Source organism: Hippocampus guttulatus, chromosome 3 (genome assembly GCF_054856545.1).
Source record: "Hippocampus guttulatus isolate MCC_2025c chromosome 3, RoL_Hgut_1.0, whole genome shotgun sequence".
In the NCBI taxonomy this organism is placed as follows: Eukaryota; Metazoa; Chordata; class Actinopteri; order Syngnathiformes; family Syngnathidae; genus Hippocampus; species Hippocampus guttulatus.
Genome location: NC_141263.1, coordinates 10616228 through 10644152, shown reverse-complemented (window position 1 = coordinate 10644152; position 27925 = coordinate 10616228). Strand labels below are relative to the sequence as shown.

At 41.1% G+C, this 27925-nt stretch overlaps 1 protein-coding gene and 1 pseudogene across 4 annotated transcripts; both read right to left on the bottom strand.

Annotated features, from left to right (window-relative positions):
• Nucleotides 1-6: 6 nt before the first annotated feature.
• marchf7 (membrane-associated ring finger (C3HC4) 7) lies at nt 7-14952 on the bottom strand. 4 transcript variants are annotated; one of them, XM_086106735.1, is made up of 11 exons: nt 14893-14952; nt 10636-10833; nt 9012-9161; nt 8156-8324; nt 7806-7991; nt 5261-6275; nt 4255-4424; nt 2801-2904; nt 2604-2708; nt 708-756; nt 7-217 (listed from the first exon to the last, which is right to left on the bottom strand). In XM_086106735.1, exons 2-11 carry the CDS (start codon nt 10822-10824, stop codon nt 126-128), a joined length of 2229 nt encoding a protein of 742 aa, XP_085962861.1. In that variant the 5' UTR covers nt 10825-10833; nt 14893-14952; the 3' UTR covers nt 7-125. The 4 variants fall into 4 exon arrangements, with proteins under 4 accessions (XP_085962861.1, XP_085962864.1, XP_085962863.1 ...); XM_086106738.1 differs by having other exon boundaries at nt 2604-2642; XM_086106737.1 differs by having other exon boundaries at nt 7806-7988.
• The window catches only part of LOC147207441 (uncharacterized), a 34361-nt pseudogene continuing 20612 nt past the window's right edge, over nt 14177-27925 (bottom strand).

The window sequence follows — 27925 nt, the reverse complement described above, 5'->3', positions numbered from 1 at the left end:
CAGTGCTTAGTTTTGTTTTTTTTAATTTCCCAAATAGTGATTTTGGAAATGCGAGGATTCTGCCCGACAGCGACAATATCAAGGAAATGCTCTAAATCTTTCCGTGAGCCGCAAGCTGATGATTATCAGTATTCCTCGTCCAGATCGTCGTCCAGATCGGAGAAGTCGATAGAAGGTCGGCCATCTTGTTCCCTGTAGTTACTCTCCTCGGGAGGATCTGCAGCAATGACAAACCGAAGTCAATGAACCGAGCATTTGCATATGCGCGCACAAAAACGTTGAAAGCCCTTTGAGCATTTTTTCCATATGCAGCAAAAAGGTCCATGACAGTTGCCCTCATGACCAAGACAACGCATTGCACTGGCAGAATAACTGCATCTTACATGTAACATTTTTTTTTCCTTCCACAACAAGTGCCACTTTGGGACCTGCTAGCACATACACCAAAAGCCTGCATCCCACTGAGGGGCGAACGTTTGCAAAGGTAGCGGATGTTGCATCTCCTTGTTCAAGATCGCAAACGTTTGCCAGATGTTCAACTTGTCCTTTATGAACCCTGATGCAAACACGCTGTCGCTACCTTCGCAAACATTCACCCCTCAGTGTGATACTGGCTTTCAGGTGCATAAAGGGGTTGGAATAAAGGCTCAAAGGGGTTTCCATAAGTACGCCTTTTGTAACACGTGAGGGAAGAGTAAGTGACATACTTTCAAGGTTGTCCATGTGTTCTGGAAGAATTCTCACCAGGTTAAATGACTGGATGGGAAGAGGGAACAATTGGCTCTTTTCAAAACTAACATTGCTATAAACGGTCAAATGCTTCCAAGTTTCACTCTGGTGCTTGTGATTCACACACTAGAAAGCAGTCAACTGCACAATACAGTGATGTTCATTGCAGAATTTTAAGCTATCGTTTTTGAGTTTTTAAGTACACAGGCAAGTCCAAATTGGGAATTGCGTGCCTTCGCTGCTGGGAGACGAGGTGTAATTAAGAGTAAGAAAAGGCAGTCATCATTTTCTCAGAGCATACGCATATATGCCTGTGACCAATAGTCATTGGACGTACACTTGTGTGTGATGCTATTAAGTCAAATGATTTTGAGGGACAATAAAAACAGTATTTTAAAATTACATTCTCTGCTCGTTTCTGTTTGCCTCATCTATAGCATGTTGTTGGTGTTGATACTGTATCTACAAAATGTCTAATCCTCTTGTTGTATGCGTTGCTGCTCAGAGCGTGTTCGCAGCTTCACCACCTGCACACCTGGCTCCAAACCGACTGCAGGACGCGCAGCGTGGGCGTGGGCGTCATTGACAGTTTCAATTTATTCTGGGGCCATCCTCTTAAAGGCGGACGTTTTTTACTGGTAGTGTTAACACCAATGCTAGTGTTATTCCATCTATGGTGTTTTGTATTACGTTAGCATTAAGCTAACTGACTTTCATGTTAACACCAATGCTAGTGTTACTCCATACATGGTGTTTTGTATTACATTAGCATTAAGCTAACTGACTTTCATGTTAACACCAATGCTAGTGTTATTCCATCTATGGTGTTTTGTATTACGTTAGCATTAAGCTAACCGACTTTCATGTTAACACCAATGCTAGTGTTATTCCATCTATGGTGTTTTGTATTACGTTAGCATTAAGCTAACTGACTTTCATGTTAACACCAATGCCAGTGTTATTCCATCTATGGTGTTTTGTATTACGTTAGCATTAAGCTAACTGACGTTCATGTTAACACCAATGCTAGTGTTATTCCATCTATGGTGTTTTGTATTACGTTAGCATTAAGCTAACTGACTTTCATAAGAGGAAATCATACGTATTGGTGTTTCATTAGACATTGAATTTTCTTTTGACATTTTACAGTCAACTTCAACTATGGAGGGCAAGTACACGCTGCCTCCAAAAAGCGTCTTCATCTCCTACAAGTGTTGTTACACGATATAGTGTCCCACTTCTTGACGAGAATAGGCACTAAGCTAAAGAATATAATTAAAGTGTGTTTTAATATGTTTACATGTGTTGTAACATGAATTTATTGGCGTGTGAGGGACACTGGTCAACAAATTTGCACTAAATCTTTTTAATCAGAGATGCAAGTAAATCTTTCTAAATTTTTTGCGCAGATACCAAACCTGCCCCTTTTTTTTTTTTTTACATCCTGTTTTGGCAACAACAACAGTAAGATGATGTGATATGGTAATACATTGAACAATATTTATGAATTAAGGGTTAGGTACAGCAACAGGTGGATTTCTTTCTGAATAGCTATTAATTAGAACACATGCTGAAATCTGTATTGCACCAGCTTCTCTTGTTCAAACTTAAAAACATAAGTAAATACAGGCCTCCAGATTATGGCAAAGGTTGAACTGAGGTAAATAGACTGTTCGTTGAAGTGGTTTTTTCCCCTCCCTTCCTTATTTTCTGAAAAACACTTCAAAAAGACAAAGGCAATGATTCTATTCAGCTGATAAATGTGGCCCTTACCATAAATGAACACTGGTAAGAATAACCCTAATCATCAGATGCTTTGCCTTGGCTAGAAAGAGCCCAAGACTTTGAATGTGTGCGCGGACACGAGGACTCACCCCAGCGGCATAGATTGCTCCCAGGACATCAGCAAACCTCTGTTCAAAAAAATGCAACAGGACCACCAGATAGAGACCACTGCTGATGAAGTCATCGTATTTAAACTGTGGAGCGAGTTGACACGTCTCATCACACTGTGCACTTACGTTCCCGAGAGTGTTTACGCTGACACTCAGGAAAAGGGGCAAATGCTTACCTGCGCATGTGTCCTGTACAGCTGCTGGAAATCAAAGTTGTCGATGTTCAAGCGCAACTTCTCCTTGCAGAGTTCACACTTGGTGATGGCTTCCAGGTTGGTGCCTTAAAACACAGAATTGGCAAAAGTGGTCACACACTGTACTTAAGTGAGTATCTCAGAAAAATACTCCAATATGACAACACCGATACCACTTAACCAACTTGACATAACTCTCAAGTGGAGTAGGAAACATGTCCGCCGTGGCAATACTAAACACGGATGAGAGACAACACGTGTTAGTCAACACATGATGCTCTGCAAAATGGATGAATGTCGCTTGAATGACAATGAAGGCCATTCAGCAAGCACCACATTCCAGGAGACGATATCATTACTTGGGTATTATTCTGGCTATCAGATTAATGTTGATAAAACGGAGGCTATGGACGTTTTGGGAGCCAAAACCACAAAGTGGCTTTCGTTGGCCAAAAGAAGTCATGAAAGTATATTTCCCCCCTCATTACAGAATTTGTATGATGCAAATTATGGCAGAATATTTCATATTATAAACAGTGACGCCGACCGCTGTTCAGGATTGCCTCTCTCAATCCATGGCCACTTAGTATATACATATGAATGTCCTGCCAAGGTTTTGAATACAGTATATATTCCAAATGTTGCCTACTGGAATACCACAGTCAACATTTGAAGAAATGGACCAAATTATTTTAAAATTCATAAAGCAGGGGAAGTTCCCTCAGATTAAATATAAAACACTTCAAAGAGTGAAGGGAGAAGGCGGACTTCATCTACCCAATCTGAAATGTTATTTCTGGGAAACAATTAAAACCATTGGTTTCATGGATGCAAAATGATGTTCATGCAAGATGCTTCTTGGGCAATGAAAAGTCAACGTGCCACGGCAAGCACTGCCGTTTGTTGATACTCCAGTGGAGAGCTGGCTGGGGTGAACTAAAACCACTGACATTTGGAAGAGAGTCAAAAAGTTTTTGTTTTTTTTGGGCATTTCCAAGTGCGGTCATTGTTTTTACATCTCAAAGAAAAAGTAATGAAATAACAACCATTATGTTTTTAAATAAAAACATGACAAGGGGACAAAAAGTACTTCCAAAGTTACAATATAAAATATTTGTATCAATGGCTCCAAATTAGCCCATTCAGGCAAAACAACGATGGGAGGGAGAGGCGGTCCAAGTTATGCCTGATGAAAAGTGGAGAGGGCTACAAACTTTAACACCTAGAGATAATTTATATGGAAAATATGGCCTAGCTATTTCAGGACCCAAGACATTGTTGCTAAAATGACCCCTAATGTTCCCAGCGTATGTTGGAGGAACTGACCAAGAACTCATAGTTTTGTTATTTCCCACCAGTGCTGAAAGAACAGTAATGGGATGGGACGGAAAAAGAAATCATCTTCCTGAACGACACTACGAATTAACGTGACATACCTGACCCAATTTTGGAGCAGAGCCACCTCTTGATGCAATCCTCGTGGACGTACTGCAGACTTCCTGTGCATCGGCAAGGTTGAATCAATGGGTTGGACGCAGACTCCTCTCGCATATGGCAGATTCGGCACAGGTCTCCTTCGTCCTCGTCGGAATCTTCCAGCATCAGTCTAGCAGAGAACAAGGGCATCATTGCGAGCCTCTCTTCTATTGTGACGACACGCTATGAACAAACGTTGGGAGTGGATCAATTCTTCCAAGGGTTGGACGATAATGGCAAATATATATATACATATAGCAAAATATAATTTTTCACAGAAATCCAATTTTGAATATATTCTTCCTTCTCCTTCGCTTAACCTTTTCAGGCATCCTGTAACCCAATAACAAGCCATCCACTGTGGTAACCACTGTCCCTAAAACGGTTAGACTTTGCAAATGACAATGACATTATTCAAAATTTATTTTTTGTGTCCTTGCTTCATTTTTTCCTAAGTTTAAAGCAAACAAGCACCGAAACTTTTTTTTTTCAATGAGAATTACCTTAAACCAACTTGTTATTCTACCATTGCACTTAATTGTCTTCCTAGTGAGATCAAAACTGTTAACAGTTTGAGCGTTTATTGCATGGCTAAAAACATGACTGCTAGTATGATGGATGTCCTTTTCGTTCATGCCACACTCGTAATTGTTTGCAGAGTTTCCCGTTTCATGTGAGCGCTCATTTATTGCTTGTCGGCTGTTCACGTCGCTGCAAAAACTGAAAGACTAGCAATAATGACATGAGGCCAAGAACAATGAAATTCTAAAAGTTGCCTCCGACTTTCAGTTCTCAGTCTTGGGGTCCCGTCCACAGAAAAACGCACTTCAACAATGGTGGATATGAACCATGTGATAGCTATATTGACTCCAACGGCTGTCCATACACAGTGCACATTAGCAGCGAGGCACTCCAAACAAGCTGTCGCGCCCCCCCCCCCACAAAAATCATTCTACAGTCAATTACCTCTCCTTAATAATGCGGAGCTTCTCTTGTTTGCTCGCTGCAGCATCCAGCATCCTCTCAGCGCCATCTTGTGGTGCGGTGGCCCCGTTTCTGTTTTGGAGTGGAGCTCCCCTCCGGCCCAGTGCCAAGTCCACTAAAGTTTCCTCCATTTGGGGTAACTTGTCTTCCTCTTGCCTGCGAGGACGGGCAGCCCCATAGCGATTCGAACCGACCGCCCCTTGCTCCTCTTCATCAACGTCCTCTTCGTCATTCTGAGGCACTCTCCGTTCCAGGTCGTCCAATCTTCTCAGCAAGTGTTGAGGACGGCTGAGGCCGGCAGTTGAGTGCGCACTCTCGTCCTGTGTGCGTCTACGAAAACGAGGGAGGAGAGAAGGGCAGCGGCTCCGCAGGGAAGAAGAAAGCCAGGAGTTTCCGCTACTGGCCGCCTGTCTGCTCCCTACTTCAGGCTCTCTGGGCAAAGCCACCCTGGCTCCAGCTACTCCACAGTCTTTATCCTCTAAAATCGGTGAGAGGTCCACTCTGCGCTGCCTGGTTCCGGCGGCATTCGGCTGCCAACTATGAGAGGCTATCTCCGCATCCCCAGATATCCTGGTACCCTCGTCGCTGTCCAAAGACAGGCTGTCACCATCAAACGAACGAACACTGGATGAGCTACTGGAGGAGGGGGAGTCTTGGCTGGAGTGAGATGCGAAGAGGCGGGATAAGAGGTGCCGCGTGGAGGTACGCCATTGAGAGTCGCCATCTTCATGGGTAGGTCTCTGAGAGAGCGGGGCTTTCGGTCGGCGGGAGGAAGGCTGTTCCTGAAATGAGGCAGAGCTGGATGAGGCGTTCAAAAACCGCGCCGAGGGTCGGTTGTTGTAGTCACGTGGTGTAGAGAAGCGATGGGTGGAGGAGGTGGAGGCCGCCTGACTGCCAGGGGAGCTTTTTCGCTCAGCAGTGAAAGAGCAAGATAAGTAGGCAGAGTCTTTGGGTCGAGCTCCTTGGGCATAAGTGGATGTCAGGCGGTCTGTCTGATCTGAGGGCAGCGAAGAGAGCACTTGTATCAACAGCCAAACAAACAAGCTGAGAAGGCTCATTCTATAAAGCAGACTAATCAGCTGCGTAGGACTCCCCCGACTAAAGTGCCCCCAATCTGAATATTAATGACATTTTCAATGGAAAACAGAAAAGACATCACAGGTTGTGTGCCATCGGGACGGTGATGCATGACGGTGACATGCGGCGAGAAGGCAAACTTCAAAACAAACCTTAGCGTACCAAAGAATACATCAATGCCTTCACTTGTATTTTGAAGTGGTGGCGGGGCAGCTGTTTTGACTCATCCATTGACACGTAGTTGGCCCCACCTATTGCCATCACAAACTGGTGCCACCAATATCTTTACAATGACATGCCGAAATCATGCTCAGTTGCTAATTAAAGATCCACAAAAAAACTAATTGGTCTGACAGTCAGCCGTCTTGTGGAAGAGACGCCGTCATAGGACGTCATCTCATGGCGTATTCACTCCCCACGTTCGCAAAACAATAACTGTAAACGGGGACAAGACGCATGTTTGTTTTATCCATTTTCACTTAATTTGCTGAAAAAATTATTGCAACATTTGGATGGAAACCCCATTATCAGCATTACTCGCCATTATAATTAACTGCAGGCCCACAGTGCCATGGACCAAGCAAATTGAGTAAAAACAAAAAAAAAATGAGGGGGGTATCTCTTGGCAACCGCACCCCATCCGCTGAGAACAACAACACGAAATATTGACATAATATGCAATTGCAGCGTAGATAATCAGACAAGATAGGAAAAGAGATTATTTATAATGATGTCATAAGTTATTTTGGTTCTGGGAAAGAAAGGACAACATTGAGAAAACCTGAACTGAAGAATCTGAAGATAATCAGTACAAAATCGGCCATCACTTTAAGTATTGGAGTCTTATATCAACACATTTCTTTGTTCATTATAATGATCTTAATTTTCAACTGTTTACATTCATTTTTTGCACTTTATACTTGAAAGAAGCTTTTTGCAGTATGTTTAGTCATGGTTCAAGACTTTTTTTCAGTCCCTATGCACCAAAACAGTGTCAAATTCTTCAGCACAAAAGCTTTACAGTATATATATATATATATTCACTGTATGTAACTCCATTCACATTTTTGCACAGTTGTACTAGTGGTTGTGCCTATACAGTTCATTGTGAGAATGAAATCGTTTTATTTATATTCCATTCTTACATAGCTTAACTCTAGATTGTATTTTATTACAGTTTGCTTTATTTTACTTTAAAACAACTTACTTTATGCAAGTTTTGCTAATTGATTACAAGCAAATGGGGGAAAAAAAGCGAATTCACAATTCAACTAACTTCTGAAGTGCAGCGAATTCTGACCATTCTTTGAAATATGAGTGTATGTTTGGGTTGCACAGCACACTAACTAAATGGAGCGGCAAAAATAAGGGGCCCATTGGCATTATTTTGCTAAGAGCGCCCAAATGACCTGGACAAACTAGTCCTCTTGGTTTCACAAAAAGGACCTACACAATGAAGACGTCAGTTCCTGGATTCTCGTCCTTCGATCACGCAGCCCTGACAGTCCTGGCTCATTGGGCGTCTCTGCCTCTCTGCTTGACAATGGGGTCTTTGAGCAGGAAGCTGATGACCGTGACAGAAAATGTCTCGAGCTCCATGACATATCGCTGTTGCTGTGTTTCTCTTTAATACCTGCTAGGAGAGGAGAGGACACAATGAGGTGCCGTGTAGGCCAAAAATAACTCCATTGAGTGGACATGGTATGGACAATGATATTCTGGGTTAAAATGTGGAACAAGCACTTGGTGAATAGTGTTGAAATTTGTCATTTTAAAGAGCGCTGCTGAGTATTTAGGTACCTTTGGCAGTGTTAAACCCACTACTCGAGTAGGTGGCTCCTGTAAGTGAGGTGCTGGAAGTTTTTGAGGACAATCCTCTGTTGCTGTTAGTCAGTTTGGCTCGCTTATTGTCTCCATCATCAGTACTGGTCAACAGACTGGGACGGCCAAACCTACTCTCCACATCAGTCTGTAAAAACAGGAATATGCGTAAAAAAAAAATTTTTTTTTAAAAAGTTTGAGATGTTTTTGACAATCTCTACAGAAACCAGCGCGACCTCTTCGGGTAGTCACTTGCGGCCCCACTCTGCCACAGCCTCGCCCCCATTTTGGTTATGATTGGAGACTATTACTACTTTCTCCAGCAACCTGCATGTTCCTTGGCTGACATAGTAGAGGATGTGGTGGGACTATTCGGGAACGCGTGCATATAATGAAAGATGGTGCTTTTTACCACAGGGTTCACAAATTCAGCCAGAGGTATATATGAAATTGTAAATCTAGTTGTAAACATATATAAAAAAATGTGTACTGGATATACTGAATTTTTATGACTTGGCGGCAGCCAGCGGGTAGCTGTGTCTGGCTCATTTAAAACCAGGAAGTGGGAGTGTGCAGTGGAGTTCCTTGCCACATCGCTTAAGGAAACGGCTACATCTGACAGAAAATCAAATGACAGTGACGTCACGGCCGCTATCGACCTGCGTTCCAGAATGAAGACGGAAGAGATTTTGAAAAAAAATAGTGCCAATGTAAACATGTAATGGAAAAGTGACCACACAGGCTGTTTTGGGTGGGACTGGTACGGTACAATGGAAAAGAGACATAAGTTTGTGACCTGTCCTCCAAACACAAGAACTTGTTGGTGCTTCAGTACCACTTTAGTCCTGCTGCTGACTGAGGATTCTGCCCATGGATGGTCATAAGAGCGGGTGGAAGATGTGAGAAACTTCCTGCTGCTACTGCCGCTACTGCTACGGAAGTCAGCGCTGTTGTAGTCTCTGGACGAACTCAGCAGGTGAGACCTCTATCAAATAGAATATTTTAGTTAGTCTACTGGGCACAATTAGACAATAGTTACTGTTGAGAAACGGAAACTCCGAGCATTTAGACAATTTGATATAAAATGTTTTTTCAAAGGGTGGGGGGTACGGTATCTAAACAATTTGATTCTCAAAAATATTGATTAACCTGATAATCGATTCATCGCTGCACCTCTGAAAAGTACAGTGAAACAATGTTCAATTCTGTTCTATATTTAGTGTTCATTTTCCCCGATAATAAAATAAAACTGGCTGAAAATTCTGAGAACACCAGCATTGCATCTCAAATAAAATTCATTCTGAATGAGATATGAACAAGCTTGTTATTGAGCATTTGCACCAAGCCTGGAGTCTTCTGGAAAGAACACAACATACAGAGCACTCGAACTATCTGTAACACTATCTTGTGAGAAGAGTCTTGACCAATAGCTGTGCTCAAATGTGCGCGTCAGCTGGCAAGGAATCCAGAATGTTCTATAAAAAGACCGCCGATGAGTCGACTGTTGCTCGATTGACATGCACGCACAGCCACACTGTTCTGACTCCTCCACAACGCAAGGAGAGAACATTGAACCCATCTCAAATGACTGCGAGCACTAATGCAGTTTGACAGCGCAATCTTTCAGAATGTGATTGGAAAGCTGACTTAAGCATGTTCCAATTGCCTTCGGGATGGAGCTGGACTGCGAATATACACGTTTGATCCATGAATTGACCCATATATTTCCCAATTCAATTACCATTGATTTTGAAACCATCCTTTTTATCTGATGTTCATAGTTCATCCTAACAAGTGTTTGAGAATACTTCGCCATTGATTCAAACACTTTTTTTTTTTTTTTTTTTTTTAAGAGACAACTAAAAGGCAGAGAACTGGTTAGCCCTGCAAATGGTTTAGTCAAATCTTGGTAGATTTTTTTTTTCCATTTAAAGTTCAGAGGTCAAATTAAGTTCATCTGGAAAATGTATAATAGTTTTAGGTTTATTTACAAATTTCGCCCAAAAGCTGAATATCCCTTATTTTTCGTGACAAGTCTAATATGTTCCTGGTAACCTTTGACTTAAAGTAACCCTGCCGACCTGTGTCAAACAGAATATTCAAATTGACAGGTTAGTTTCCAAAATCCTCCTCAATATAATAAAGTTATCAACACTACCAACTAAAGATGGCTAATACCAATTACCAATTAGTGGATTCACACTGTCATGAAACGGAGACAAAAAAGTTGATTAACAGTCTCCCAGTCTGAACTAGTTGGTGGACTTGGAAAACAAGATGAATCAGCTAAAGCCTACAGCAATGCATCCCTCTATTATTGTGAATTTTCCAGTTCGACTCCTTGTTGGAAACCACATGTTGTACATTACAAAGTTAAGAGACTTGTGTCAAGTTCACCATGAAAGGATATTGTCCATTTTTAGGGTTATGCTGAAATGTCACATGAAAAGCAAGGGTACCTTTTGGTCGACGTCTACTTTGTAGGTGGATGATGCCCTCGGAAAGCGGTCATGTTGAGGCAGAGTCTCCCGGCTGTATAACCTGCTGGAGCCAACTGACGTCGAGGAGGATGACGAAGTCGAGGACGCGGATGCTCTGGGGCTAGAAGTGGACAGGCAAAAGGGAAGACGGAGAGACCTGGAGTCCATCCTGGCTCCCTGTTGAGCAAGCAAAGCTGTCAAAACACAATTATTGAAAGAGACGAGATGGAAAAAAAAACAAACACAAGTCTAGGTGGGGCATTGACTGTCATAACCTGTTCTGGTTGACAAAAGAGGCTGCGTCATAAAACCGGTGGGAAAGCACCAGAAAGAAAGATTCATTCAAACATTCTTTCCATCCAGAAAAGACGTGAGCACAGTCGATTCTAACACTAATTACAAACCAATTAAAATCTTTGAAAAGTTTCGAAGTCTCTTCTTCCTTTTTTTGGGCATTAAACCCGTGTGTACTGTCCTCCCAGTCTCCTAAAAAGATGCCAGCTGGTCCGACCATTCACAGCTGTAAAGACTAACACGAAACGCAATGAAGCCTTTGCTAGATGACACCTTTAATCTCATCAAGAAGGCAGGCTCATGTGGTTCGTCAGACCTCCACCGCCACTGCGGAAAAGCCTTTGAGCATATATTTGCTCACCAGCTTGAAAGGAGGCTTCATTAATTTTAAATGTGTGGCTGGATTGGTAGGAATTAGTTCAGTTTGGAAAAATATAAGACCTGGAAAACACACCTCAATTGACATGTTCCACTTTTATGGCTAGAATTTCAACACACAGGCACATTCATGTTGGGTCCATCGAGACTTAATTTACTCCTTGACCACAGACAGAAACAATGGACAACGAGGAGAATACAAAGAAAAACAATGCCATAATGCACAGCAAAAATGTGCAAGGGGTCGACCAGAAACGGTGAACAAGGTGTTTACAAAAAAGGTTGTCGAGCCCCAAGTGTGCCCGAGGACAGGGAGGCACGCGCGCGCATGTGTGCTATGAACCTTTAAAGAGGGGTCATTTACAGTCTGAGATGGTACAAGCCGAGCAGGGGACATTAAAAACCAACGCCGTGCAGAGTTTTAAAGAGCAAGAGGTGGAAGAAGAGCTTAATTGCCCATGAGAGAATCTGTGAATCCTCTAAAACATCCACCAACAACAACGTGGGTGGCAGCTTGCTCGTCGTTACGTTCCTAATGCGAGGAGAGTACGTGGTCATCAATTAAGCCACTGAGACACTGGACCAAAGTAGCACTGAGTTCATCATGCGTGAAAGGTAGGAGGACATACGGTATAAATTATTCCCAAATTGTCTTTGCGTGTGCTGCGAGCGAGCGAGCAAGCACCATCTGCTTCACTTTCTGATCCACTCCTCCTCCCAAGTGGATTTCGTACCATCAAAAGACCATCCGGCGTTTCATCTTTTACATCAAAAGTGGAATCTCACTTGGTAGACTTACTTCATAGTATTGACTTGAAACGATATGCTTCATTCTTTCAGGGTTAATGTGTCATTCCATTCAGGCGTAGCTGTGTGTGTGCGTTTAACATTGTGCAATCTAGTCCAAAATTGACACATCTAGGGGCATGTTTAATGAACGTGGCGGCCAGCTATATTATTTTTTAAAGTTATTAAATATACATGCATGTTACCAAATTAACTAAAGATAAAATATGAACTTTTCACTGCTTCAAATGTGAAATATCCCTTTACGGTCGATGTACTAGTACCAATTTGCCGTCTAAAGTAAGAAAAATCATCAAACGAGTAGTACTAGAATGTCATACCAGTAATTTTCCAGTGTTATTCCAATGCTGTGTGATATTTGGGAGCAATAGTAGGACAACTTTGCTATATTAGTACACCAATTACATGTTACTAAATGGGAAAAACTGCACTACTTGACATGTATCATCACTACAATTTGTGAAACACAAATAAATTGTCAAGAAGTAGACTTGGGTCAAGACTGGCAGGAGCAGCAGCACATTGTCGTAAACAAGTCCACCAGTAACATGTATTTCTCCTGTGAGTAGTGAGAGTAATAAAGAATTTAGCAATTCTGATTCCAATAGATACTGCTTATTGCTCCAATTCCTTGATTGATTGTCACTGAGTGGTTGTTTGCTTCACCCCTTTCCTATCTTCAACTTGGGACAAAAGATAAAGCATCCCCAGTATGCACCTATCATCTGGACTGCTCACTTTTCAAATATGTCAAGGGAGTAAAAACCTTAATGCAGTTTGGCAATTCCTTTTTCCTTCGCGATAGAGTAGTATGCCAACGTCACACAACAACAACAGAACCTTTGGTGCCACTGAAATTTATACCAGTTCAAAGTATTTCAGGGAACAAAACTAAATGACTTTTGCTCTGCATACTGTAACTGTGCATGTGCAAAAGATCAGTGGTGTAGTGGGGATTTTTTAAGTGGGTGTACGCGATTCTGGGATGTTCTATATATACATACAGAACATCAATCATAGGCTACAACACCAGTTGAACCAACATTAAATTTACTGTTTTACTACTCCAAAAGAATCACAGGCCAACGTTATTAAGCATAACTCTCATTAGGGCCAAAACCGAAATAAAAATTGAATGTGGCGTCGGGAGAAGTGGGTGGACGGCGTACCCCCGCGTACCATGCCCACTACACCCCTGCAAAAGATGCTTTAATGCCCTTTAGAGTCTAAAGGGCATCAAAGCATCTTGTAAACTTTAGACCATCTCCAATTGGTCTTTACGATCGGAGATGTTGGAACCATAATTGATCATTTAATATTGGCGATATGAGCAAGATAAGAAAACCTTTATTTGTCTCACAAAGGAGACCTGCTAATTAAATCTTAACCACTTTTCTGGATTGAATTTTCTTGTAATTCTTCCTCAGTGCTGTTTTTGGTATTTCTACACTTAGTTTAATATGCCCCAAAATTTTATGAGTGGTGCGACTCTTTCAAGGGATGAATGAAAGACTTCTCAAACCCAAGAGGCGGTGTTGGCTTTTATATATATATATATAAATGTCTCCCCCCCCCCCAAGATGGCGCTCGAGTAGGCAGTTGTCGGCAAGTGCTCTTCAAGAGCCTTGCGTTTTTTTGTTGTTTTTGTCTTTTCAAGAGCCTTGCGTTTTTTGTTGTATTCGTCTTTTGTTTTATCACATGGTATCGTTACATCGCGCGCATATTTTGACTTCAAAATGGCGCCGCGAGAGTGTCTGCCTTTCCAGCAGCTCCTATATTTTGTTGTTCTACTTCCTTTCATAACTTCGCTGCTGTGAATTGGGAATTTCTCCATTGCGAGACTAATAAAGGTTTTCTTATCTTAATATTATTCCGCACAACTGTATGACACTTCTACACACTAGTAGGACAACATTGGCATTCAAGTGGGACACCAGTTAAGATAAACCTACTCCTGAGTGCAGGAGACTACTCATGAATAACACATGTCTATTTATTGAGCCTGGTAGTGTTGCTAATGCAACACAGTAGTTTAATAAGCTTAGCTGTGTACTAGTAGGTCAAAAACGGCATTACGAGTGTTACTAGTACGACACACGATTTGCGCATTTATTTGATACGTGTGCACTAGTACACGCCTTGTCCCCACGAGTAATAGGCAACTCAGCACCCAATATTGGACTTAAAAATGCTCAAACGGCTTCGTGGCAAGTTGTTTAAATTAGCAAATAAACGTAATAAAATACTAGGTATACAAGATGTTAAATGGTAGAATTTTCTATGTTAATAGTAGCCCCAGTAGCACGCAGATGTCAACTGGTGCAGGTTTGCCTTACGAGTAGAATGTAGGCACACTCCGAGCATGCCAAAGTTGTTGAGAACGTTTCCTTTTAATGTAGATCGTGTCATGAGGCCTCAAAACAAACTTGAACAATCAAATTTGCTCCTTAAATTATAATTGTACCATTCTCTACGAAATACCATGAAACCATAAAGAACGCGGACTTTTGTGAACAAGTTTGCTTTGAAATGGCATGAGCTTCAAAAGTGGAGTTAGTAAGTAAAGCTATGTGGAAAGGAAAATGCTAACAGGTTAGCTTAGCATTGCTATCCACAGCGCTGACTCGAGAAAGCCAAAGGTTGTTGTTTTTTTTTTTTGATGCAGCAAATAAATCCTCATCGAATCGTGGTCGCTATCCGTTTATGACTCATCATTGAAAAATTAAACACGATCATAAACAGAGAGGAAAGACTCACCTTGAATTTCCTGGTAAAGCAGCTCGGAATGACAACGCCAGTTGTAGTTATGATCGCACACTGCACAGAGACAGGAAATCACATAGCACGGCTTAAATAGCAGGCATATCTATGTTGTTATAGAAGTTATATGCAGGTTGGTACGGAGCGCATGTGAAGCACCGCCATATTGAATGTGGCAAAACAGTGGGTAAAGAAGAGCGATGCTACGTTCATTTACAGAAGTTGGAACACTAACGTAAATTAATCACTCGTCTCTGGCCCCGTCTTGTGCGAATCGTCAACCCTTTCATCGATTCTTAATTTTTTTTTCACTTTGGATAAACGCAGTCCTAGTTACCATTATATCAAAACTACAGTATACTCTGACTTGATTAAGTTATTAAAATAGTTTAAAATTAGACATGCAGCACGAAGCAGGTAAAGAAGTCCACTGGTTAGCACCCCCGCAGTGCAGAGGTCGTGGGTTTGAATTCGGGCACCCTGTGTGTTTGCAGGTTTGCATGTGTGGGTTTTCTCCGGGTACTCTCGTTTCCTCCCACGTTCCAAAACTTGCATGGTAGGCTGATTGAACGTTCTATATTGTCGCTCTGTGTTATTGTGAGCGCAAATGGTCGTTTGTCTTTGTGTGTCCTGCGGGCAACCAGTTCAGGGTGTACCCCGCCTACTGCCCAATGACAGCTGGGATAGGCTCCAGAGAAGAGCAAAACACTCCGACGTGGCGGTGAGATATCAGCCGAGAAAAGATAAAGTAGACAAATTCTCCATTACAACAGGCGATGGCGCTGTATACTAGTGAAGTATGCGGAAGTCGAGAACGAAAGGATGGATGTTAACTGATAAGCGGGAGTGTGTTCAGTTATTAAAGGTGGGTCAAAATCCAACACAACCCACAAAGACGTTGAAACAGGTTAGACAACAGTGATCCGCCTCGGCTCGTCTAGCTTGTGAAGAGAGCGCCTCAGTCCACAAGCTTGTAATAGTCACTTAGAGCAGCTCAAAGTGTTAATTGCGTGCCGCAAATTTGATCAGTCACATGCAGAAGGTATTCACATACTGTACGTATTTTAGAACCATCCTCTCGGAAACAATGAGCAGCAGTTTATAAAAGTATGGTGCCACAAAGTCAACCACAGCCAACCAGACATTCGAGTTATTAAAGTACTATAGCAAAAGAAAGATGACATTTCTTCAAGTCAACTATTTTTTACTTTTTGTGTGTATTGTCTGAACACATTGTTTGGTTTTAAACACACTTTCTATGGCTTTAAGGTGATGGCTTAAGTTGTAAGAGAAAAGTCTGGAGTTTTGGAAACGCAGTAAAACGTTTTGGATATGTATTTATAGAGTTTTGAAAAAATGGGTGGAGGGTTTGAGAAATGTATTCAGCAATTGACAAAAACATGATCAGTGTCTTCACATATACAGTATATGAATACACAATCTACCACAAATCAACAAATACCATTTCACACCCACACCCGCATCACAAAAAAACTCTCATTCTTACCAAATGAATTCTCATTAAAAGAGTAAAAATTCTCACACAAATTTCACATTCATATTACAAAAACCTCTCAGTAACACCCCAAAAAATCACTCACACATGCCAAAAAACTCCCGAAACACGAGAGCAACTATCACATGTAAACCTCTTTCTCCCACTCACAAACACATTTCTTAAACAGACCAAAAAAAACCTCTCATACCGAACTAAAAACAGTCACACACGAAAAAAAAACCTCTCACGTTAAAAGTTTGACATACTCAAAATCGACTCACATGCGCCAAAAATGCTCTCACACCCACAAAAGGTGTGAGAGCTTTTTTGTGTGTTATTTGTGGCCTACATGGCATCTCAAACATGCTAACCACAACAAGAGCGCGATGCAAACCCATTTCACGACCCCTGATAAAAAGATTAATCGTTTAATACTCCATTTAGTCGTCAGCGTTTATGGTGTTGATTTGTAATAGTCACGGCTAAAGGCTTTATTAGTGTTGAATATTGCTGCTTTGACATGAGAACATAAATACTTTCACATCAAACCCCCTCTTTGACGTGCCACAGCATGTACTGTAATTAATTAACGAGAACATTAAAAATGAAATATGTTCATTGTACACTGCTGCTCGAGGGTATTCAATCGGTCCTTGTGCTTGGTACAACAGAAACTCACAGGTACCGGTACTTTAATTTCCTCAAGTGCACCACTGTGTTGCATTTGTAGCTTAAAGTCATAAAATATTAATTTAAAAAAATGTCTAGCCTCTATATGTAATGTGTCAAGACTGGAATATCTGCATGCAATCCCTGAAATGGAGGACACTTTAAATAAATTATTTAACCAACAATGTCACCATTGCTCAATTTTAAAAGACTTGCTGTCAAAACTTTTTTTAAACAAGGTCAAATTGATGTAAAATCGAAAATCTTTAATTGATTTTGAACAAATGATTGTATCATGATGGTTAAAAAAATAGCCATTCAAATCATGCAGATGTAATTAAATTTGCAACGTGGGCTGATCGTTTTCGGAGATTGGAGAAGCATCGTCTTGTTAATAGCAAACACTCGTGTTCAGGGCTGACGTCATTCTGATCTCGGGAATATTTACCACCACGAGAGGGCGTTCTAGTTCACACTTTTATCTACCACAGTCTTCACTTTTCCAATTTTAGAGGCTGCTCCGTCTTTAATTTGCACTCCAGAAGTTGTTTGCCTAATCAGGGGGACGATTAAATCCGGTTTCAACAGGTTTAATTAGATCAATTAGAATAATTGTTTTGAAAAGCACTGCGGATCCTGTCTTCGCTGTAAATCCTGGATTAGCAGCCTTCATTTGATTTGCATACTCTAACTCCTCTCTAATTTAGCAGGAAACCTTGGATCAGATCTGCACATTCATTTATTATTACTTTTAATTAAAACATTTTGGTCCTGATCGACATATGGGTGAAGGCGCTTTCAAAATTCCCAGTTCTTCCATGAAAAAAGAATCCTATTAAAATGAATTGAGACATGTTCCAAATTTAACTCATACAAGTACAACTATCTTTCACGTGAAAAATAAAGTTTCCGCATTCCCAAAAATTACAACACTTTTCGTTGTTCCACATTTTGCCTGACAACATTCCCAAATTAATGCCGACCTTCCTCCTTCCCCGTTTCTCAAGTGATTAAAACCATTCCAACTTCAACGTTCAACTCATTCTGTACATCTATGAAACTATTTATCACGTTTCACGAATTCCCACATTATCGCAAACAGACAATCAAACAAATTAAGACATGTTTGAAATTTTGAAATTTTTCTTAACTGATTCAAACCATTCCTCCTTCAAGTACTGTGAGAATAATAGATTTTTTAAAATAAAGTATTATGACTACGACAAAGTACATCCCTACTAAAAAAAAGAAAACCAAGCATAGACCGGCGTGATTTTGTTGTGTTTTTGTGCTGGTCTTGCTGGTGTCACGAGCAAAAGCAAAACAAAACAGCCAAGATTCGAACAGCCGAAACGGCCTGTTGCAGGAACCCTGCCAGGAGCTGGTCTAGGCTGTTTATTTTTTATTTTTTTAAACGATTCACCTATTCCCAACAGCATTACAATTAAGATGTTAATCATTCACATGTATTTTCTCAAGAAATTGCATTCTCAAAATAATTTTGCCCTCTGATCACAGATTAAAAAAAATGAAACACACCAAGTTCAGAGTAAAACTAATTTGCAATATAGAAGTGGAACACATTGCAGTCATGTTAAGTGCAAGGGGTTCCAGAAAGGTCAGCCAGAACCATTTTCTGCACAGCTAATGGATGATAATGTGAAGGTCAACAGCATACTCATCATACATGGTAAAATGTGACTCTTGAGAGCACTGGCGATCCATTATCAGTCAAGTGTATCTGTGTCAAACTCCGGGACTGCAGGGCCACCGTCCTGCATTTTTTCCATCTCTCCCTGTTGCAACACATCTGATTCAAATGAACAGGATCAATATCAGGCTTCTGCAGAGCTTGCTGATGAGCTGATCATTTGAATCAGGTGTGTTGCACCAGCTGCGATTGGCTGGCAACCGGTTCAGGGTGTCCCCCACCTACTGCCCGAAGACAGCTGGGACAGGCTCCAGAACCCCCTGCGACCCTTGTGAGGATGAAGTGGATTGGAAAATGGATGGATGGAAAATGGATTGATGTTGCAACAGGGAGAGATTGAAAACATGCAGGACAGCGGCCCTCCAGGACCGGAGTTTGACAGCGATGGTTTTGTGCAGGGGTGTCCAAAGTCGGTCGTCAAGGGACGATGTCCTGCCTGTTTTCCAGCTCTCCCAGGAGCAACACACCTGATTCAAATAATCAGGGTCGTTCTAATGCTGCTTCAGAGCTGGCTGATGAGCTGATCACCTGAATCGGGTGTGTTGCCACCGAGAGATCTGGAAAACAGGCAGGACAGCGGCCCGCCAGGCCCGGAGCTGGACATGCCTGGTTTAGTGTATGCAGCACAACGGTGATCACCCAAATGTGAATCTACTCAAGGCTAACAGAGCAAGAGGTGAAGGAGAATCAAAGAGCGAAAGGGATAAATACAGGAGGGAGGCCCCGCACATTAACTGCTGAAGAAAAATAAAAAAAAGACTCGTGACCTAGAGAAACGAGAAAGTGCAAGGTCTGTGGAGTAGGGGAGGAGACTGCTCAACCCAATTGCAGGGCTACAGGCCAGTACCATTCATCCCCTCCCTCTTCTCTCTACCCCTGCCTCCTTCAGACACATGAGTGTGCACACTGCTGTGTGAGCAGAGACAACAAGCTCTCCTCCCCCAGTACCGCCGATAGGATGATAATGGAGCATTCCTCAGAGCTGTTTCTCATTCATGCTCGCTGCGACAAGGGAAGAACATGCTTGTTTTTTCCACTGAAGGCGGCTCAAAGTCTTCCAGGCCAGGCCGCCTCTGCTCATGGGCATGTAACCTGAGATGTGCACACAATATCTTCCCCCTGCTCAACTCCTTTCGTCTTTTTTAGGTGCCTTGGATACGAGATGGATACTTACCTGTCTCACTGAGGCATTGATCATTAATCACCAGCGCACTGGAAGGCATGCTTCATGGCAACATGTCCAGCTCTATGTAACTGCTGAATAATTGTAAATAGGCGGTGCTTTTTAGAGCACCAGCAAAACCATTTTTGAACCGCCTCTCCTTACTAGGTCAGAATCAGAATCGTTACCATATTTTTGCGGCAACTATATTCACACAAAAGGAATTTGCCACAAATTACAAAAATCCGCAAGAAACTGACATCTACTAAAAAGGTTTGTATTTGACATTAGGTGTCATAAGATGGCAGCATAGCACTACTTTTGCCTGAATGTAATTCCTCAACTCACGTCAACATAGATTCTCAGTAACGAGATGCCATAAGATGTGACAAAACACTACTTTTGCCAAAATGGAGCTCCTCAACTCAGTTTAACAAAGTTTAACTTCACCAAGATTTCATAGGGTGGCAGAAAAGCACTGCTTTTGTCTAAATTAAGCTCCTAAACTCACTTCAGGATAGTTCCACTGTACCAAAATGCCACAAGATGGTGGCAAACCAGGACATTAGTCTAAATGAATCTCCTCAACTCACTTCAACATTTGGCACCAAGACACCTCACGATGGAGCTGAAGCAATGCATTTATGAGTGAGTTATGTCAGGAAAAGTCATCCAGCATAGAAACTGTGCCAAACAAATTAGGTGAGTGACTGTTTGTGGTGACCGCTGACAGTAACGCCCCCCCCAAAAAAAACTAAAGTCAGTTCTTCTTTTTTATAAATGTTTATCTGTATAAAGAAGCTATTAATCAGTAATACTGATGACCAACTAAGTGTGCAAATGATGCAGAGTGACAGAGCCGATTAGGAGGAATACAATAATAATGGCACTAAAAAGAAGAGCAAAAATGACAATGTGCACCTATAAAATTATGTACAAGGAAAGTAATTGTAAGAGGAAATACGATGTTCATGTGTTTTATGGGTTTTAGAGTGTATTATTTGATAACAGGGAGGGGTGAGTGAATACGTAAATACATAAAGCACACTCCTACTTGTGCAATTCTGAAAATGAAAAGAAAAACACATGCCCACGGTATGGATTTTGCTCAAGCCTTAAGATACAAAATAACTTGAAGAATGTCTGGATTTGTCCAGCAGTGTGTAATCACAAAGGAATGTCCTGAGACGTTTCTGCTTTTCCTCTACAAGACCCCTATTTTCCCACGGCTCGTCCAGGTCTTGAGAATCTGTTTCCTCTCCCTCCCTCGCTTGCTCCGCTTTCCTCTCTCACTATGTTTGTGAAGGCACACGGACACCCACAATGGCTGTTTCAGAGAAGAACGATAATACTAAGCTCGGTGTCTTCAAGAGCACAAAGAGCAAGAGCCCCTGCCATGCTCTGCGAGGAGAAAGCACTCAGAAGCAACATGAGGGTAAAAGGTTATGAGTCATTGCAAATCAAAAGGAACATTCAAATAAGACAAGAACTCAGAACGCGCAGAGTTGAATAGATTGAAAACAAAACAAAAAAATTACTCAGAAGAAAGTCACTTTACAGTGAACCCCCACATATTGTATCATTTGCAAATTCACTTTCTTTGTTTGCTAACAATGTCACGAGTTGAATTTTTTTGCTCAGGCCAAAGTAAAAAAAAAAAGTATCCATCTTGTAGCACCTTGTCACCAAGTAACGCTGTTGGGGTGGGTTGAGGAGCTTAGTTTTGGCAAAAGTAGTGCATTGGTGCCACCTTGTAAAATCTTGAGGCCGAGGACAAACGTTGAGGTAAGTTGAGGAGCTTAGTTCAGGAAAAAAGTGCATTGTCAACATTTTTAATATCTTGGTGTTAAAGTGAGTTGAGGAGCTTCATTTAGATAAAGGTAGGGCTTTGTTGCCATTTTATATTCGAGATGGCGCCATAGTTGGCAGTTGTCTACAAAAGCCCTTCAAGAGCTTTGCTTTTTTTGTTGTTGTTTTTGTCTTTTGTTTTGTCATATGGTGGTTGTTGTCCTTGGTGTGGACCCGTTGTGGACAGTTTTCAGCGTTTTGGCCACAACAATTGTCCAATGAGAAGAATCTGTGCTCGTTGTTTACTTTCAAACTCAAGTTTGTAGCAAACGTGTTATCTGATCATTGGTGAAAGGAGGCTTTGATTCTCTCCTCTTTCATTTATAGCTGCTTCAAACAACAAGGCGAATGCAGGAAAACGTCTTACAATTGTATGACTGTCCATGTTTGATGTGTTCTGCTGTATTATGTAGGGGATTTTATGTTAACTGTTCTGTAAAGCGCTTTATTACAGCTGCAGCTGTTGTGAAAGCACTATTTAAATAAAGATGTAATGTATTGTATTGTAGCTTGGTGCCAAAGAATTACAAAGTTGAGGAGCTTCATTGAGACAAAAGTAGTGCTTTGCCACCATCTTATCTTGTGTGAGCTATCTTATATCATTGTAAACCTTTTTAGAGGGGTGTCAATTACATGCAGGTTTTCACCATCACTGTGTTATGCTTTGAGAAACTCACAGTTACAGATAAAACTCCTTTCCAGTGGTGATTCTTAACCATTAGTAATTGGAGAGCAAATGTTTAGAAGGCATTTTTTTCCCTTTCTCGCGAGATGGTTTTCTGTGTAGTTATCATTTGCAATTGGAAAGACATCAGGTAAATGAAAATGGGCAAGAGGCAAGGCCACATGCATAGGGCAACACTTTGGTTCTCATTTTCTGGGGCCAACATCTAACCCGCTTGTAAGCTATTTAGGGACATACTTGACTCCAGCAAATATACTTCCTGTTGATCTGACTGTTTTATTCAAATCCTCATGTTGTGGAGTGTAACAACAAAGTGAAATGTTGGAGCTGTTTATTTTCAATTAGGGACTTTTTTGAAGCTGTGTCTAACCCAATACAACCACTAAAAGGCTTCCCCCAAAACACTCAGCGAACATTTGTTGGTCTTAATGTTCCCCAGACACAAAGTGACATCTGCCTCCCTCCCTCCATGCCCACTGCTCTTTGTTTAAAGGAGCACTGAGGGGAGCCTCTGCACATTGAAGGCAAAGATGATGTCACCATTGTGATCATTTCTGCGCTCTGTGGTGCCCTATTTTTGACTAGGCGTCACCGAGGGAAGGCCACAATGTCTGCTCGCACAACGCCAAGAGCAACACAGGCCTGCCACTATTAATTAACACCAGGCCTGTTATTTTATTTTATTTATTTATTTCTGGCGGACCACCCCGCAGACCCACCAACATTTACAACTGAATATTTTGAGGGATCTCAACATTTTGTGTAATTTATTGGAGAGTTTGGTAAAGGTCCTTGAATGTGTTCGATCGGCCAATGAATGTGAGTACCGGTATTTAAAATATTATAAAGTATGATGTTAAGTCAGAGCCTTTATGATGTACTGATTTGTGATGAGCATAATCAGCACTGTGATTCACCGTAAGTATGCGACATGGTTCATATTTTGTCTACATATGTCATACATAGATGGTATGTTTACCGAAGTCAATTAAATCGACTCATTTGGTTGTTTAAAACACCAAATGTTCCAACTTATGTCATTTCAGGAAAATGTGGAAAATAAAGCTGCCGATTTTTCAAGTGGACAGGCCAGTTATTCTCATAGCATTGTACGTGGGCACCCTCTGGTGGTATGTGAAAGAATCACTGAATTGAATACTGTATTCCTCATGTTGTAATGCGTAATGTTCTCCCCGGGCCTGCGTGGGTTTTCTCCAGGCACTCCGGTTTCCTCCCACATTCCAAAGACATGCATGGCAAGTTGATTGGGCACTCCAAATGGTCCCTAGGTGTGAGTGTGGATGGTTGTTTGTCTCCGTGTGCCCTGCGATTGGCTGGCAACCGGTTCAGGGTGTCCCCCGCCTGGTGCCCTAAGACAGCTGGAATAGGCTGCAGCACCCCCCGCGACCCTTGTGAGGATAAAGCAGATCGGAAAATGGATGTAATGCGTAATTCTTATTTAAAATTCAGTACAGCGCATATGTACAGTTCAGTTGCATTCACGACTTGGTGTCAGGCATAACTATAAGTGGTGGAACGGTTTTTGAAAACCGTCTAAACCGACACTCCCAAATAATACTCTGAGTAGTTTTACAGTTTCATATACTCTACATATTGAGTTTATTATTTTTACTGTTATTATTATTATTATTATTATTATATTTGACATCCCCATCGGCCTCTGTTGGCCTATTCATCCATCCATCCACCCATCCATTCATTCACTGGCCCATCGTCATCCATCTATATGCCTAACTCAAATTATCCTCAAATTGAGGGTTCCCTCCCTTGTGGTTTCTTTCTGACTTCCGGGTTGAGTGAACGCTGGCGCGTTTTGGCTGCCGCTGCTCAACCCGTATTGTTTTGTGTTTTTTGTTATTGTAAAGTGTCCTTGGGTGTCTTGAAAGGCGCTTATAAATAAAATGTATTATTATTATTACTTTCAGTACATTTACAATTAATCCTTTAGAACAGTTTGCTTTCAAAAATTAGGATTGAGTTTTTATTTCACTGTAAATGTAAATTGATTTATTACTTAAGTAAAGTTTGGTATTGTATTCAAGTGCGCTTAATGTTGAAACTGTGCATCATGTTACAGTGGTTTAAAGTGATAGACAGAAACGACGAATAGCGATGTGGCAAATATATGCAATGACAAACGGCATCATGTACACAGGATGATGATTGTTCAATTTCCTGTGACAGAGCCCAATGACATGCAGCTACTTGAGGATTCCAGGTCTTCTTCACTCTTCATCAACATCACTTATTGTCATAAAGATAATGGAAATACTCATACCTCACTCCAATTGTAACAGCGCTTTTTAGCACACAATTTCAAAACATGTCGTCTATGAAACTGAAGCCGAGAGATGTGTGTCGTTAAAAAAAACATAGTTGAAACACTCTGAAAACTTCAATCGGGCCTTGGGCCAAATGTCAGCTCATGATGAAGACAAAGCAAGCTGTTAGCCTGAGGGAGAAGATGTTGCCTTGCACAGGCATTATCCAAAGCTTCCCACAGTCATCCTGAAAATTCATCAAAAATGAAGGAAGGAAAAAAAAAACGTTAAAAAAAAAATAACAAATACAAACTGATGATGCACGGATAAAACAGTTGGATAGTATATTCCCATTTCACAGCCATTTTGAATTTGGCTTTCAAAACATTTAGAATGGAACAAAATATACATACTACAAAGCACTACAGTATTGCACACGTATGCACACATACCAGTATTTTATCTAAAAATCAACAACTTTTGTCTTAAGCACTCAAAACCTTTGAAGCACTGCTGCAGTACCACTTGCCAATATTTTATCTTGTTTATTTGAAGACTGAAAGGAGAACAACATGTTTGTGGACATACTGAGTCCTTTGTAATGTTCTTCATATGTACGCAGCAGTACCAACATTAGAGTTTGCTGGAAAAATATTTTTTTGATGCTCTCAACACAGTCTGAAAATAGCTCGTGATATGTATTTTTTTGTGCATTCAAAAGACTTTGAGATCTATAATTGGACCACGCGTAGAATTTGGGTATTGTTTATTCTCATCAAATGATGGTGTCTGCCTGTGTTTTTTTCAAATGGGAAACAAAGACTATCGAACAAGTAACGTGTCATTCGCATCACAAATCCACAAACAAATTGATGTGTTATGCGATCCAAATAAAGATTGGGCATGTTGTGTCGAATTAGACGTATGTTCAAATGTGGAAAAATCATTTTTACTTTTAAAAATGTTGAATACAGTGAGTGAGACACCGTTCAATGGGTCAGAATGATGAACTATGCGTACAGGACAGCAATACCTCATTACAAGCTGCTCAAAACAATATGTAAAACCGCTGTGGAATGTTTTTCACACACATGGACGCCACATACTGTCGATCATAAAGAAGGAAGTGATACATTTTTGTTTGTTTGTTTGTTTGTTTATTTTTACAGCTATAAGGCATTTTCAACAGGTCTCATTTTGCAATCTCATTTCAGGGTTTTGAAGCGACGCAAAACATTTGGAAACGGTTTGATTTCATTCATCGTCTCTTTTTTTTTTTTAATGATACAGTGGTACCTTGACTTTCAAGTTTAATTAGGTCCACAACCAAGCTTGTAATTCCATCTGCTTGTGGAGTGGAGCCTTGAAATACGAGTCCTTTGATTTACCTTTTTTTTTCAGATACCTGTATGAGCCTTTCCTTGGCTGAATTTCTGGTCTTGCAATACTTGCAAAAAAAATTGAGATTTGAATATCCTTCAGACCTCCTATCACTAGATGTAGAGTAAGCCTCACAACATCCGGACACCATCAATTCACATTGGTTTCTTTGCAGTGGAAGGACAATAGGAATTGGTGGCAAAAGCGTCATTAAGCTGATTTGTCAAATTTCCCAAAACCTCACAGATGAGGAACACGAAAAACAAAAGAATGAGTGAGGTACAGTCATATTTTGTGCTCACGTTTTCCATGTGTGCAGATTATATGGAGACCACATGTAGAGTGTGCAATGGATCCCCACATAGGGATCGGGAATCTGGGTATAAAATTCTTGACTAAGTGGGGATAAACCTCCAATAAGTGTTTTATACCAAAAAATTGAGGATGCAAACTCCATACAGGAAGGCTGGAGCCAGAATCGAACCCTGCTCCTCTGCACTGTGAACAAGTCGATCACTGGGCCGCCTTCGTGCAATTATTCTTAGGAAAATACATATTAAAAGGTGAATTTTTGTGGTTTGGTTGGAAGGGATTACGTGCATTTCTATTCATTTCAAAAGGGGGAAGATGATTTGGGATAAGTGTTTTGAAATATGAGCATGGTCAAGGGCTTCAGGCACCACTGTATATAACCCCCCCACCCCCACCCCCCCGCTGTATCTGTTTTAGAACACAGTGGCACCTTGACTTCCAAATTCACAGGTTTGTAATAATCATAAAGATCTTCCTGTTTCACAAGATGTGGCTGAGTTTAGATTAGTTAGGTATTAAATGTACCAAAAGAACCTTTTCCACGCTTTGAACCAAAATTTCAATAGAACACTCAGCCAAATTAAAACTTGACACTGTTTGAAAGGAAGCAGAAAACATTTCTGACAACCGACTGCTAACAACAATTGCTGTCAATAGGAGCTGAGAGTCTCCTGTGGATTCTCTTTATGTGGAAACCCATGAAAGGTTTGGCTTTGCATTACAAGTCACTGCTGGGTGACTTAATAGAAAGTCAACATGCGGAATCATGATATTGCGAACGTATTATTCAAGCAATGTTAATGTCGTACAAAGGCAAGCAAACCAATCATAACCTATTCACAATAGAGCAATATTTGAGCATGGATAGTTGATCATATCCAGTGTGAGGTCCATGTTCTAGTACTACATTTTTTTTGTCCTCACTTGTAAAACAGTTGACCACACAAGTACAAAAACTGTTTGGCTAATACCATTTTTGTTCCCACAACTGTATGACATTTCTACACACTAGTAGAACTACTACTATGATAATAATGGGACAAAACTGAGCACCCGGTGAGATGTGTGCTACTAGTACTAGGAGTGAAGTTCTGAATGTTAACATATAGAATGTCACAAGTAGTACTTGAACCAGTTCATGGTCGAACTGAATGATGATGGTACAAGCAGTAGAGCGAGCGAGGTCAATAGATCGACAAAAACTTGGGAGCATTGCAGTCCTCAAATGCTTGAACAGACTTGATTAGAATAAGGAACCGGTGCGCCTGCTGGAGGGAAACACCCTTTACTCAAGCCGGAGCTGAATCAAAACATACACGCATTGAACACGGCAGTATGCCAAAGTTGTCCTACGAGTGAACTCACTCGTACTTTGGACCTTAAGACAATTCATCACACTCGGGACCATATTTTCCTGTGTGTGTAAGACAGAAAAGGAACGCAGCAGCGGAGTTTGATTTTAAACATTTGCATGGTATTTTTT

Bases quoted from the DNA above. Each gene is read 5' to 3' on its own strand.
- marchf7 (XM_086106735.1), bottom strand. From the start codon at position 10,824: ATGGACTCCAGGTCTCTCCGTCTTCCCTTTTGCCTGTCCACTTCTAGC. The intron at 9,162-10,635 runs GTACCCTTGCTT...TCTATTTGATAG, and splicing joins AAGTAGACGTCGACCAAAAG to AGGTCTCACCTGCTGAGTTC. The intron at 6,276-7,805 runs GTAGGTCCTTTT...CGCTGCCCTCAG, and splicing joins GGAACTGACGTCTTCATTGT to ATCAGACAGACCGCCTGACA.